At 41.5% G+C, this 14878-nt stretch overlaps 3 protein-coding genes across 5 annotated transcripts in view; 1 reads left to right on the top strand and 2 right to left on the bottom strand.

Moving 5' to 3' along the window:
* Positions 1-1566: 1566 nt before the first annotated feature.
* On the bottom strand, positions 1567-5160 carry COXFA4L3 (cytochrome c oxidase associated subunit FA4L3). 3 transcript variants are annotated; one of them, XM_090148929.1, is made up of 5 exons: positions 4940-5158; positions 4710-4798; positions 3953-4013; positions 3224-3314; positions 1567-2099 (listed from the first exon to the last, which is right to left on the bottom strand). In XM_090148929.1, exons 1-4 carry the CDS (start codon positions 4979-4981, stop codon positions 3246-3248), a joined length of 261 nt encoding a protein of 86 aa, XP_090005055.1. In that variant the 5' UTR covers positions 4982-5158; the 3' UTR covers positions 1567-2099; positions 3224-3245. The 3 variants fall into 3 exon arrangements, with proteins under 3 accessions (XP_090005055.1, XP_090005054.1, XP_031443509.1); XM_090148928.1 differs by lacking the exon at positions 3224-3314 and having other exon boundaries at positions 4940-5160; XM_031587649.2 differs by having other exon boundaries at positions 1567-3314; positions 4940-5156.
* A 250-nt stretch (positions 5161-5410) lies between these two features.
* On the bottom strand, positions 5411-11937 carry AFG2B (AAA ATPase AFG2B). Its single transcript, XM_031587648.2, has 8 exons — positions 10766-11937; positions 10074-10259; positions 9309-9467; positions 8589-8798; positions 7976-8203; positions 7337-7471; positions 6569-6694; positions 5411-5979 (listed from the first exon to the last, which is right to left on the bottom strand). Exons 1-8 carry the CDS (start codon positions 11828-11830, stop codon positions 5827-5829), a joined length of 2262 nt encoding a protein of 753 aa, XP_031443508.2. The 5' UTR covers positions 11831-11937; the 3' UTR covers positions 5411-5826.
* Positions 11922-14878, top strand: part of LOC116225321 (protein FAM227B) — an 85416-nt gene continuing 82459 nt past the window's right edge. Inside the window, exons 1-2 of the mRNA XM_090148927.1 lie at positions 11922-12239; positions 12716-12818. The gene's annotated coding sequence lies outside the window, so the exon portion shown is untranslated. The remainder of the gene's footprint in view (positions 12240-12715; positions 12819-14878) is intronic.

Below are 14878 nucleotides of genomic sequence, written 5' to 3'. Positions count from 1 at the left end.
ATAAAGTTATTAGGTTTTTTTTGTTGTTTGTTTTTTTTAATTGTCAAGCTTCACATTCCTTTTTGAAAGCAAAAAAGCATTTAATTTAAGAGTGTTTGAAATTTTGCTCAAAGATCTTGTGAACTTACAGAAGCTCATACCTAAAATGAAGGTCCTTACATCCAGGCTACCAAGCCTGTTTCACGTCATGGCTTCTTTCAGGATACATATATTCACTTGTGCATCAGATAAGCTGGAGAAAGGGGAGATGCTAAAAGAAGGTTGGCAAATATGTTTCATCCTTCTCAGGCCCTAAATCTCTCACTAACTCAGAAAAAAAGTAAATATGTCAGTGATAGGCTGGGACAGAGTAAGTGAAATTCAGATCAGGAATTTAAAAAGGACTCCTAAAATAAAAAGGAAATGTTATAGAAGCTGAAAGAGCTGGCATTTCATAAAGCCTGATTCAGATCCCAGAACAGACACCAGCACTCAGGTTTTGCTGTGTGTCACTGCTTTATGAAAGCAGTTATTTTTAATCATTGTTATAAGTTTCTGCTGATTGTTTGAACTGGTGCACTTACTCTTTTATTTACAAAGTTCATCAAACTTCCACTTTCAGGTAGAATATTTTTTCAGTTTGCATGTATACTGCAGAGAGCAACCTTCTATTCTTCCAGAAAACTCTTTATAAAAAGACTGTAATAACTATCAGCCAGCTGCAGCTAGAAAAGCATAGCCATATTTCAAATGGCTTTTAATCCATAATCCATAATAAAAAAATCTAACAAGCCAGTGAAAATTATAATGAAACTTTGTAATTCATGTGTAAGTTGAAAAAATACTAGAGAGGGTGAGTGAAGACAGTGATTGTTTAAAACTTAAAAGCCTAGAAGACAGGAAAGTAGAAGACTGAACAAGGAAAGAATGGAGAATGGAGAGAAGAAAGAAAGAAGTGAAGTCTATTTCAACAGCCTCTAAATTGCACAAGAAACAAAAAGCCTTGGGTTTGCACTACGTGGGACATGGAAGTCCTACTGTTCTCACAAAACTCAGCTCATAAAATTCAATGGATTAAATCCTTACTGTCTTAACTCTGATTCTTGTAGAACAAGGAAATAGTTTGTATATTGCTTTATGGATACACGTTGAGTAGTTCTGGGGGGTGGATACAGTAATTGGCCAGGGTTACCTTACTTACAGCGATCTCATCGGTGTAGGAGACAGAACATTCTCAAGGACAGCCTGAGTACTCAGAAAGCTGTCCCGAGAACTTGAGCATTCCTCATCATCTTTTTGAGGTGCAGAAAGAGATTTCTTACATTACGGAAAAACAACAACAACAAAACACTGAAAACCAGCTAACAAAGCAGAACACTGCACTACCTTTACTATTGCCTCAGGATAAAATGAGAAGCGACAACCTGTGAATGATGGTAGGCACACTGCCTGATGCACTACTGGTAGACACCACTGAGAACTGCTTAAGTACAAAAAATTATGTACAAATGACTCACATCTGTTTCCCTGATGTTGTGAGATACTCAGGTCAAAAGAGGCAATGGTATTCAAAGACCATACCAGTGATTTACTGAAGGACAAACTCATTTAATTCATGTATCAACTCAGAGCACAGCACAGTATGTTTTTGTATTGATACAGACAAGCAAAATATGGAAATATGCAATAACTTACAAAAAATAGTTTACAATGCTTCTGTTTAAATGCTTACAAGTTGTATTCCCCAGAGCACTGGGTTTTTGTGGTTACATACCACCCAATTTATCTCACAGCGTCATTCCACAAAATGAAAGCCAAGCTTGTACTCTGAAGTCCTCTAATTCCTATCACTCCTAAATGCTGCTGAGTCATACTTACTTATCCAAAATTTAAGCTGCAACATAGCACAAGTGTGATAAATAACATTTTAACGCTTTCTTCTCAGCATCAAATACACTTTTAAGAAAACATAAATCCTCCGAAGCTGCACTGCTAACCTGTGAGGTGTTTGCTGCAGCATAACCTCCAGCAGGAGGGGCTTCTTCAAATTAATTTGTTTCAGTTTTCTTCCTTCTTCTCAGCCAGTAACATGCATCCTTATTATCCAATGTAGAAGAAATCTGTAATGCATGTGAAACTGCATGGAATGGAAGGCCTACAGAAAGAACTCAGAAAAGGATCGTTCTACCATTGGATGCAGATACGCCCTCACCAGCTTGGTGAGGATCCTCCTGTTGTATCGTTTCCCTAGACAATCTATCAGAAAACAAATGCTTAAAGAGGAAGTGTCTCTCTGAAGAGTCATTTCTGCTTTTAATCTCTTTCATTTTCTCTTTGTTGAAGAAGTCCCTCAAAGCTTGTATCTAAAATGTTAAAAAAAGCCCTGCTAGCTATGCAGTAAAATTAAATTTGCATGTGAACTACCCAGCAGAAGATGAAGAATTTAACAATTAAAGTAGTTTCGGATAATGTAAATTTTCTACTTCCAGTAACTTTTTAAAAGTTTAAACAGGAACAACATTCAAATGTAGCAAACTCTCTCATTTTTAATTCCTTTTTAGGCATGCTGAAGTTATGTTTGCACCCTGCATTCCGAAATATAGCCTTGACTCATCTATTAGACTCCTTGGTAGTCTAAGCTGAATGCACATGTAAGTTCTAGTATCAGCCACAGAACTTAACTTGGACATAAGCTGTCATTACATCTAATGTAGGAAATAATAAATGCAAGCGTATCTTTGGCAACATATGCTGCCATACATAGACATCTTCTGGCTACAGTGACTATTTGGTCTGTATACAGTGCACACACAACATAAAAGTATAGGATAAAGAAGGAGCAAACCAGGAATACTTTAGAAGAGCTTACAGGTAGTCTCCATTTACAGAATTTACAAAGAATGTTGCAAAATGTTAAACAGATTTTATTATGACAAAACTACAATATTAATTTTGAGAAAAATGAACTATAAAATTCTATTTTTAAAAGTGTGAAAACTTTTTCCATATTCAATTACCATCTGAATGTTCAACATCTGATATCAAACACCTACTGAAAATGAGCTTTGACACAGATTTTTGGACTAAGTGGATGTTGTATGCCAACTTCTAAGGCAACATGAAACTCCTCATCCAGAGCCCAAAAAATGGAGGGAGACCCTAGAAATGTAGCAGAAGCATTTCCGCACACTGATTTCAGTAGTCAAGTTTGTGCAGAAGTGATTCCACTAGATTCATAGAGTACCTTTAGAGGCAACAGAAACTTGTCACTTCGTAAGCTTTTTGACACTTTCCAACTCTTCTATAGGTTTCCATTTCTGATGGATTGTTAATAGCTGGAAGAAATTAAAAGCAAAACATGAAAGAAATCAGCAAAACCCCGGTATTCAATTCTCTCTCAATAAAATATTAGTCTTCCCTCCTGCAATATCACAGATCAATTTATTAGTGAAGGATTTCTAATAGCTTTACATTAGCCTATTAAAAGTACTCAAAAGCAACAAGGGATATGATATCAATAATTTGTTGAACAGAATCACCCTGATATGAAACAAATATTGAACTCAACTATTATCCCCAAATAATTTTATTTTCCTCATCACCCCAGGTGCTCTACTGAACTAAGATGTTTCTCCTTACAGCTGCAGTACTCAGAAACATCCATAGTCAATTTTGTAATTCAGGAACCAAGTGAGTGTAACCAACATTTCCTCTGTGCCCATACATCCACTGTTAGCAGTAGAATGGGGTAAGAGGCAGCTGTGGGCCAAGCAGGCCTGGAAAAAAAAACCTGAATTCCCCTTTTTGAATAATGCAATGAGATTCATTACACAATAAGCCCCACTTATTTAAAAGTGTCAGCTTCTTTTTTTTTTTCTCTTATTAATATTTTTTCTGATTCTCCCACAGTTACTTAAGTGAACTCCTCGTGCTGGAAATACACACCACTGGCACTATTATTTGTGTTAATTACCTTCTGAGGCCGGGTAGGATCAATGGTTTCCCATGGCTCTGGATTGGCACTCTTGTTAATGCTTTAAGAGAAGATAAAGCAATAAGGTACTGTGTTTTAGGCTGTGAACTTACATGCATTTTTCCTGTATGAGCAATCTACGATCAGCACAACTATTCCTGTGGGTAAGCAGTTCCCTGAAACACATCTATACAGCTTTGGGAATTTCTCTTTTTGGTGTTGGATAGGAATCAATTATGCTTGCTTTCCTTGTGGCTTCCAGAGCACCAAACACAGCCAATCTCCTTCAAGTATAACGTGCCATCCTAAGGCAAGAAAGCTGAGAATCAGAAGCGAATAACGGGATTTTAATCCCTGTGGCTAAAGACGTTCCTTTCTGTCCCTTTAAAGTAAACATTTTCCCATAAGCTGTGCATGGCTGCAAGGCATGGCCGAGCCATCGGAGCTCTGACTTACAGGCAGGGCACACTATCACACGCTGTGCAGGTGCACCAGCCTGCCTGCCTGCATCCCTGAGCCCGCAGCGTCCCTTTGTAGGGGCATCTAAAGCCAATTACAGCTAAAGCACAGAACGTGACATATTCAAAGCTGAGAAACCATTCGCTTTAGCCTAAAGGAGCTAACTTCGTCGGCACTTAAAACGCGCCGGTAACTTTGTCGTTCCCGGTGCTCTGGAACTTGGCTCGGACTTCTGATTCTTCCCACAAAGCGGGGATCGGGGCAGCGCCAGGCTGCTCCAGCAGCAGCGTTCGCTTACATCACGTCGGATTTGCTGACGAGGGAATAGACTGAAAAAGCAACAGCCCCAACGGCAGCGCAGGACACGACTCCAATCAGGGGGATGAGCTGAAAGACACCGAGAGGAGAGGTGAGCCGCCCGGAGAGGTTACCAGGTAAGGCAGAAGCGACGCCCGCTGCTTTCTCGTCCCCCGCGCTGCGATGCCAGGCACAGCGGCAGCCCCGAGCGGAGCCGCAGGGCACACTTACTTCTTTCTTCGTCCTCAGCAGCTGCAAGAAGTTCGCGCTCATCCTGCCTGCGGACCTGCAACAGACGGCCCCGTTAGCGCACCGCTCCTCGGCACCGCCGGGCTTCCGAGCGGAAACGGCAGCGCGTTAACTGTCGGGACGGGACGGGCAGCGGCGCGGGCAGCGCGCTCTGCGCCCTATTTATGCGGTGGAGACGCGCGGCGCCGCCCACCGCCCCGCAGCCCACGGCCCGCACACCGGCGGCGCGGGGCAAACGGCGCGGGCGCCCCCTGGCGGGCGGCGCGGGCGAGGCACGGCGGGACGCGGCCGCGGTACTGCGCTCCTGCGCCGGCCTGAAACGGAACTTCTATAGGCTCGAGAGCGCAAACGGCTGACCCTCTGCTCCAGCTACAACGAGGAAAGCTTAACCCGCATCCTAACCCTTGCCCCGGTGCTGAATTTTGGAACGTGCTTTCGAGAAAGCCAGCTTGTAAGCACTCCCATCTAAAGCAGCTTGCCTTCTGCACTGCATGGGAACCATCTCCCATCTCCCAAGGAAATGTTCTTCTATCCTTTTAGTACTCACTGTGCTTTTTAGACTTCACAATAAGTCAAACGTTGTTGTGCCTGTGTTTGTAATTAGAATGAAGGAAGCTGTAGTAAAACAGAGCTGTTGTTTAGTACTTACTGTATCTCAATTACGTATCTCAGCCTCTAGCAACCCAGCCTCAGCAACCCCAGTTTTATTTATTGACACCATAGATTTTCCAAAAGTGAACTTTTACTGTATTGCATACAAATTGAAAATAGTAATAAATACAATATGAAAAAGCGGAAACAGATTTGCAGTCTCTTATCTCTTCTATTACATATTTAATAACACTCAGGCCACTTAATTCCTTTATGATTCAAGAGGTTAATTCTTGACTATAAATTCTTTCATAAAATTCCAGGTCTTTCATGCTTAAAGATGGCTTTACAGTCTCCAGTGATTTCACAAAATGTTCCTGTTTTACAGCAGTTGCTTCAAGTCCATTCTCCTGCAATGCCAGCAAGGCAGCCTTTAAAAAAAGAAAATATTAGAAATGTGTCATAGCTTTAAGTTGCATAGAAGTCATTGCAAGTAATTCAAATATGTTACGCAAAACCAAATTTTAGACCAAGTATCTGAAAACAGCACTGTACAACTTACGATATTTATGACAGATCAATGCATGCTCCACATTTAGTTCTGTTGTCTGGATTAGACAATGTATCCTTTATCACTTTTAGATTTTTTTTCCCTGATAATACATGCTGCTTTCAGCTAAAAATGCCACTGTCACTTCACAGTACATGGAAAAAACTTCTCTGCATCTGAGCCTGAATTAGAAAGCCATGCGATACAGAAGGTAGCATAACTACTTCTACCAGTGGGATCATCTACTTCTGCCTGGAAATCAGAAAAAGCCTTTATACTGATTTGGCTTTTTATCTTAAGTTTTAACTTTCACTCACTCACTCCTGCTCTACTCATTCTCCTTCCATTTTCAATTGTGGAATAAGCTGTACTACAGTTGGCTTGGTAATATGTATGAGTTCTCTTTTTTCCCCATGAAAAGCCTTTATTTATAGTTCATTTCACAGATTAACCATAAAAATATTTCTTACCTCCTTACACAGATTTTCAATATCAGCTCCAGAGAAGAGGTCTGTAAGGGCTGCTATATCTTGCAGTGACACATCAGCATCTAATGGAATTTTTTCTGTGCAGATTTTCAAAATGGAAAGCCTTCCCTGTGAGACGGCAGGTATTGATGAGAAAACCAAACAATTACTCCCACTTCAAAACAGTTCAAAATTTAATGTTAGAACTAAGGAAAATACAGAGAAATACAAAAACAGAATTATGTTTTTTGTGAAAGAGTAAAGTACTATTAATGGAGATATTTACTCTTACAGTTATCTCATTCATGTCTAGTATTCACAGTTACTTATTACTTCATGAAATGAGACTATTTTTAGATATGATTTCATACAGACTGCTTTGGGTCATCTCTTTTTAGGATGGGGAGGGAAGCTCAGGACAAAACATTTATACCACTGAACATTTACAGAAAACAATAAAGATTTGAAGAAAGGTCAGCCAACTTCTTATGATACTTCCTACAGTTTGTTTTTGTAAATAGATAATTATTTCAGACTGTTGTCTATTTTCTACAAGTAGTGTATCTACGTAATCAGTTCAAATATTACTGGTATTTAAACTACAAATATAATTATTCCCTTCTTCACATACCTTGAGTTTGGCAACTCATCTCAATGAGTCATCCCTCAGTTCTGAAACACATTAGATTGTGTTTTTTGTTCTTAAAAGAAAATATCCTGGCAATTTTTCTCTCCCCATTTAACACCACGTATGGATTTGTGATACCTCACCTTTAGATCCGGAGGTGGAACATAGATCATTCTGTCTAATCTTCCAGGGCGCAGTAAGGCATCATCCAACATATCTGGTCTATTTGTTGCAGCAACTACCATGACATCTTTGCTCAAAGTTTCCTGAAACTCTAGCTGAACAAAGAGACGGTATGAAGGCATTAGTGCAACACAGTTAAGACAGAGAGAGGTTAAGAGGTTAATATTTGTTAACTATTAGTGACAAAAGGAGGAGGGAGAACAGAAAAAACCATCTTTGCATATAATGATTTTTCCTTTCAGTATCAGCACTTCATTTTCCTTGAGATGAAAAATGAACCTATATGACAGCAAAAATGACACAGTCTAAAAGAATTTGTCAAGCAAGATGATTTGTGACAAAACGTACACAGGCTATTTCTGTTCATGAGCCTGTGTGGATATTTTGTTCAAATAGTTTCATTGAGGAACAGGTTTATAAAAACAGTGAGCAGCCTTCATACAGTATTTTATAAAAATCAGAAATGATGATGAAGTAGAATAGCATCTTTTTAAGGTTGAGGATTTTAAGTTTAAAAGCATGAATGACAACAATTCAAATTTTTTGACACCTGGGCTGCACTTATCATTCGTACCATACAGAAAAGGGAACTTAAATACCTGTCTTTCCTCATCACTTAGTTCCTCACATCTCCCCTCAAGCTGTAGTTTATTTCCTCTTCTTTCGGTGACTTTCAGTCCAACACCATCCAACTCATTGAGAAGAACAGACAGCACCCGCTCTGAGACACCATGGCCAGTTTTACCGTGCGATCGAGATCCCAGGATAGAATCAATTTCATCCAGGAAGATTATTGCTGGGGAATTTGCTCTCGCTTGGCGGAAAACCTGTTTTTTGGATTTTTAAAATAAAATGTTAATGCACATGTTCTTTCAGATAAGGTAAAACCACTTGTTTACATATAGTCTTATTTTTACTTAGTGATGTGGACTTAAATTTATTGACACACAAGACAAGACATTTATTCAAAAAGCCATTCCAGCTTCTATTCACCACAGACAAATCCTGATTCTGAATTAAATTCTGAAGTGAAATGAAAACAAGAGGTTAGAAATACTTTCAAAGCTTAAAACTGGTATCATTTTAGGGCTAGACTTCCTGTTCACATACATGGGAAACCGTAAATTAGTTATCCATTTCATGATCAGGGCAGAGTTTTAATTATCATTTTTTCGCATCATCTTTACACCTTATACAAATTGAAAACTGTACCTGAGATAAAATCTTCTCTGAATCTCCAACATAAGGTGAGAATAGTTCAGCACCACTTACAGAGAGAAAGGAACAGTGACAACTTGTGGCCACAGCTTTCACCAGCGTGGTTTTGGCACACCCTGATGGCCCATAGAGAAGAACACCCTTTGGACGAGCCAGGCCCATCCTCACAAATGCCTGAGGAAATTTCATGGGCCACTCCACACTCTGTTAATACATAAACAAGGGATGAAATTTTCAGTAACAGAACTAAAGATCAAAGGCAACCAATAAAATAGCTGAGTACAATACTCCACTCTTTCGTGCATACATTAATTTGAAAGCAACGAGAATGCTAATTTAGCCTTCCTTGGTAGAAAACATATATAGCCACTCTTCTGGAACTTCCCTCTCAGCCTCAAACAGAATAAAAGGCAATTCTTGAAGGATGATATGCAAGAGCCACCTCTGGCTATACATTCAGAAATGGACCGCTGCAGAGTTTATCAGATACTGAGAAGCATACTAATTATTCCATTGTACTATGCTTGCTCTTATCTTGTGATGCTAAATTATTACAGTGCTTGTCATTTAATGTAGTAGAAAATAATGCTTAAAATAAAATGTACAGCCATGTAATTTGCAAGATAATGCATTTCCATAACATAACATACAGAACACCTTGGAGAACAGGTCATCAGAAACTGCCTCTTGGATCTAAATGTATTTGCATGTTACCTGTTTTAGCTTCAACTTCACATCTTCAAGACCACCAATCTGCTCCCAAGGGATGGGTTTACACTCTTTGACTCCAATTGCACCTCGAAAAGAGGATGGCTGAATTTTTTTAAAAGCTTCTTGGAAATCTGCCATGTTAATTAGCACTTCAGCTGAATCCTGAAGGAAAACAAACAAGGTGTATTAGCAACATTTTTACATCACAATTTATAATGCTGTATTAGCATACAAAACACAAAAGGCCAAAGACAACTCAATCATTTAAATTCCTGCCCTAACAAGCTTAAGCAGTGCACACACAAAGATGTAACAAGGTAGAACATATTCTCTTCATGACAAGTTCTTATAAGAAAAGAACAACTTTAAGACTTAAGTATTCTGCAGAAAATTTTCTCCCTAAATCATAGCTCCAACTAAGTCAAACAGATGCTAATTCAGGGTTACTATATACAAATTCCTAGACTCTCTTGAATCATCAAATAAAACAGGTTTTCACACATTCACAAAAAGATGTAATAAAAAAAACTTTCTGTAAAACCTTCCACCCACAAAGAAGTAAGTTTACTTTCAAGACAAGAACTTAAGGGACTAGTGAAACAGCAGGCTTACATTTATAACACTTGGTTTTTTTTTCAGTAATTATTTTCCTTTCCTAATTTCTGAATTCTTCATCTTGTTCAAATTTTTAAGTAAAACTATGTGCTAATGGAGAAAGGGTGATAGATAATAATCATGTCTTTCCTCTTGATTGATTTGCAATCATACCAAAGAGCTGTGGAACACAGCCTGCATAGCAGCTTCTCTGCAGAGCGCTGTAAGGTCAGCTCCAACATACCCAGTTGTCATTTCTGCCAGCTTAACCAAATCAACGTCTGTAGAAATGGGCATATTACAGGTGAGCATCTGCAGGATGGATCTCCTCTGCGTAAGTGTCGGTGTCCCAATAATAACCTAACCCAAAGAAGATAAAATTTTCAAGTAGTTACTTCGTCATATTCCTCTCATTTTGTAGAACTGGCCAAGCAAGTCTGTCCCCACTTTAAACCAACTTCTGAAGATTTATAAACACTTATATTGCAACCAAAGAATTTAAGAGAAACTCAGTAGTTTATAGATTACAGATATTTAAAGCATCTTCACTTTACACCTACTTTCCAAGTGAATAGTTGTTGTACAATCAGTTGTTCATAAGACACTATTAGTCACCATCCATCAAATCCTGTTTTAAGGAAATGGAAACATCTGACTTAGCAATAAGGTTATTATTTCATTGTTCACAAAGGCTGAATAGATAGTTTATTTAATTGAATGCATTATGTAAAATACAAGCCAAAAGGAAAAGAAACTTCAAGGTTGGTTACGTGAACTGGGGGCTCGTCTTTATTAACTGCCCCCTCACCACATCCCGAAACAGAAAGGGAAAAGAGGACTGAGCATGGATAGCAATGCCTGCTTACTTCTCTGTCAAACCTGCCCGGCCTTCTCAGCGCAGGATCCAAGGCGCCAGGCCTGTTTGTTGCTGCCACAACCACCATCCTATCCTTCCGTCCAGCGCCGTCCAGCAGCGTCAGCAACTGAGCCACGAGGCGATCCTCAGGAGCGCTGCTGGAGGTCCCTCGTTTCGGGCACAAAGCATCGATCTCATCAATAAAGAGCACGGTCGGGCCCTCACAGGACATCTCCCTGCCCTTTTCAAAGACGCTTCGCAAGTTCTCCTCGCTTTCCCCCGGCCTGGAGCCGTACAGCGCAGGGCCGCTGATGCACAGCAGAAACGCACCCACCTCCTTCGCCACCGCCTTCACCAGGAGCGTCTTCCCCACCCCCGGAGGGCCGACCAGCAGCACCCCGTTGGGGACGGAAAGCCCCAGCTTCCTAAACGTCCTTGGGAAACGGAACGGCAGGTCGACCATCTCCTTCAGAGCCTCTCCCACATCGTCCAGCCCCGCCACGGGAATTTCTGCCGCGTCTTCCGTTAGGAGCCTGTACCGCTCTAACGTCATCACCTCCTTAATGGTCACGCTCGTCTGGGGGGTCACCAGCCCGGCTTCGTCCGTCACGGGGTCGACGGAGAGGATTTCAACGCGCACCACGGGGGCGCGGACGTTAGGGCCGACGGCAACAACGTAGCGAGGGGAAACGTAGAGGTTGGTCAGCAGGTCCCGGACCGCCTCCCGCAGCCCGGCGTCCCGCCTGGGCGCGCCGCCCCGCAGCACCGCGCGCACGGCCGCTGCCCGCAGGCGGCGGGAGGACAGCGGCTGCAGGCGGCCGGGGCTCAGCGTCAGCCCGCGCAGCGCCGCCGCCGTCAGCCCGGTGCTGCAGGTCGGGTCCGCCTGCACGTACCCGTCCGCCAGGTCCGGCCGCGGCCACGCCGTGCACAGACAGCAGCCGGCGGGCAGGGAGATCCGCAGCGGAGCGCCCAGCCGGATCCCCAGGGAGGAGAAAGCGGCAGGGCCCAGCCTGCACCGCTGCGTGCCCTCGTCCCCGGGGTCCGGGGGTAGAAGCTTGAGGGGCGCCGGTTCCATGGCGGCCCGCAGCCGGCGGCACGCCGCCAACCCCCGCGGATCGCAGCCCGCAGCGCTTCCCGCGCATGCGCCGCAGAGCGAGCACGCGCACGCGGCGGGGCTCCGCCTCCCCTCACACGTCCCCGCCTCCTTCCGTGAGCGCTGGCGGAGCTCAGCTTCGTTCGGCGGAGGGCCTGTGTTTCAAATATCAAAGCCAGCTGTAGCGGTATTTCCGCAAAAACCTGCTAGGATGCAAGATGAAACCGTCATCTGTGAGATCTATAGCGCGTAATTTCAGTCTCGCGAATAGCTTGATTGTGAGATAAACGATACGCGCAGACGGCACTTGAGAGCCCTCACACAGCTGGGATCTCCGCCACGCGGGGCGGGCAGGGCTGCGCAGCGTCTGTGCTGGAAGCTGCAGAAAAGCGTAAGGAAATCCTTCTGACGGCGTCCTGCTTTATATGGTCCTGTGTGAACCAAGGGCTGTACACAGAACAGTACAAAAAGGGGCACTGTTGTTAGTTCAGCTAATTCTAAATACCTCATAGGAACTCATGAAAGTGAAGCAGAGCCACAGAATCATCCATACAGCTTTTTGAAAGCTTGCGGAATTGCCTTTTCTTTGAGACAGAGAGAATGGCAGAATTAAAACCTTATTTATGAGTTCTTATGGGAAGCATTGCTGGAGTGGCTGCCCTGGATTGGAATGCATACCTTTGAGTGAGACCCAAGATTTAATACTGACAAAGCAGCAAAAATATCTACCACCAAAAATCTTGTTTAAACTATCAACCCTCCCCAAAAACCAGCAACAAAACTAAAAGCAAAACAAAGCCAACACAATTTTCTCAGTATTCGCTAGATGGCAGCTGATCTTCAAGAATGACTCGTTTCTCCTTGCAGATCCAACAGTTCCAAGGGAGCAGACATCAGCTCTTAGAGAACTCCAACATTGCCCATCATTGTCTTTGCCGTGTTTCAAATATCAAACTGAAAATCCAGCACAGTGAGTGTTCAGATTGTTTCCAGCTTCATTACTTTTGGATTTTTTTTTTATGTTCAGTTTTTTGCTACTAATTTATGGGGAGGAATGTTCCCTCATTGTTTGCTTTTGTATTTCATAGGCCAGCTATACTTCTTTTAAAGAGCACCTGCAATACTTCAGTAATAGTCTAAAGAGAAGGAATGCTTTTTTGACTTTTGGCCATACCTGCTATTTTGGTAGAATAAAATATTGTTTGTAATTCCCAATTCACTATAACTAAAAAAAAAAAAAAACTGTCTTGTTTTAATAATTATTTGCATTCAAAATAAACAAGCTATTAAGCCGAATATATGTTTTTGGTAACTTTGAATATATTTCAAACAGATTTTTTTTTTAACTAAAACTGTCAATGTATTTAACATTTTTTCTTAAAGGCAAATGGATTTGAAAATGCACAGTAACATCTATAAACTGAAAAATGAATCTTAGGTGGGTGATAGTTCTGTAGAACTTCACTGAAGGATACTATGGTTGCAGAATTATTTGTAGGTGTCAAGGGAAACTGGACAAATACTTAGAAAAGAACACTGCTCACAAGAGTTCTCAAGATTGAAAAGATCTGTATGAGAAGAAGCTCATGGAAAATTGCTTCCTCGAAGTCTCCTACATTTTCTCCTACTTTCTAGGATTTTCCTGGAAATACAGATTGTGTCTATAGCTATCAGACAAATCAATACAGTAGGAAAGGTGTTACAACAGAGGTGTGATGACAGAAGGAACAGCACAATAGAAAGGTGTATAAAAGAAGGGAAGACGATTGCTCACACATCAGAAGATTCTAGGTTCACAGGGAAAAGCTTCACCAAGAAGGGATCTCCAGAAAGAGATCCTTCCCCAGTGGGGGCCAGCCCTTCGATGTGATCTAAGAGAGGTGCAGCCAGGCTCCACCCCTTCCAGTCACACTGCTGAATTGCTTTCACCTGTGCTGTCAGGGCTGATCGGGTCTTTTCCCTAGGCATTCAATCAGTGGTTCAGGCTGTGACTCAACAGTTCCCATACAGTATCCTAGAATTTTTCCTGGGGATACATGTGTATTTTTCCCGTACTTCCTTGGTATTTTCCAGTGCATCCAGGAGCGCTCCCTGCTTTCTAGGGCTTCCTCCAACTTTTTAAAAAGTCTCTTGCCTTCTAGGCATTCTGTTTGTTCTTTGTGAGAACATTCCTAGTTCTTTCTAGCAATCTGCTCAGCTGTCTATGAAATCTTCCCAAGCCTTCTAAGAATTCTGAGCATCCCTTCTAGGAACATTTTTGGTACTTCCTTTAAAAGCATATCTCATAAGTTAGGAATATTTAGTATTTTGATTTAGCTTTCCATTGGGCTGAAGAATTTATTTTTGCCTCACAAGTTTATACGAGTTGCTGCCTGATTTAAATAGCAGATCCTTCGTTTTCATTCATGTAAAAGTGAGCTGTCCATATATTACTAATGCCATCTTCATTGGAATGTTGTTGCTGCCAGTAAATTCTATTTAAGACAGAAGCATTTAAGTTGTTAATTACTGTTTCTTCTTCCTGGCCCAATGCAAACAGGAACATTGTTGGAGGAAACAGTGCTGTTGGAAACATACAAATACATAACCACTATATACACTGGATATCCGACATTACTCTGTATATCATTGTTGATAGTGTTCATTTGGTAAGAACATGTTTTTATGCTTTTCTAAATCACTCATACAAGCTCTCAAAACTGGAAAACCTAATCATATCTTTGTCCAGTACTTGTGTATGTCACCAGTAGCAGCACCAATTAGTAAGTTAAAACTTTGAAGAAAATAAAAAGGGACTTAAGTGACTTTTTTCTACTAAAGCATTTAATATACTACAAAACATTTTGTTTCTGAATGCTCTTCTGCACTACCCATATAATCAAGAAGCATACAGAGTGGTTGGGCCAGTATCTATAGAGCACATAAATGAAAAGATTATCATAGCAGAAAGAAATAATTGAAAATGAATGAAGACACTCACCTGTGCCCTGGACTTGTAGGAAAACTCAAAGGGAGCAATCTCCAGGTAGA

The sequence above is a fragment of the Phasianus colchicus genome, chromosome 12, assembly GCF_987193195.1.
Source record: "Phasianus colchicus chromosome 12, bPhaCol1.hap1.1, whole genome shotgun sequence".
Lineage (NCBI taxonomy): Eukaryota > Metazoa > Chordata > Aves > Galliformes > Phasianidae > Phasianus > Phasianus colchicus.
The sequence above is the reverse complement of the archived record's forward strand: the minus strand, read 5'-3'. Positions and strand labels throughout refer to the sequence as shown.

Coding starts and splice junctions, on each gene's coding strand:
- COXFA4L3 (XM_090148928.1), bottom strand. CDS start 4,981: ATGAGCGCGAACTTCTTGCAGCTGCTGAGGACGAAGAAAGAA. Junction 4,799..4,939: donor TGCTGAGGACGAAGAAAGAA/GTAAGTGTGCCC, acceptor GGTGTCTTTCAG/CTCATCCCCCTGATTGGAGT. Junction 2,100..3,952: donor ATCCTACCCGGCCTCAGAAG/GTAATTAACACA, acceptor CATGCATTACAG/ATTTCTTCTACATTGGATAA.
- AFG2B (XM_031587648.2), bottom strand. CDS start 11,830: ATGGAACCGGCGCCCCTCAAGCTTCTACCCCCGGACCCCGGGGACGAG. Junction 8,204..8,588: donor CAGAGAAGATTTTATCTCAG/GTACAGTTTTCA, acceptor TCCAAAAAACAG/GTTTTCCGCCAAGCGAGAGC. Junction 7,472..7,975: donor TAAGTGATGAGGAAAGACAG/GTATTTAAGTTC, acceptor CTCTTTGTTCAG/CTAGAGTTTCAGGAAACTTT.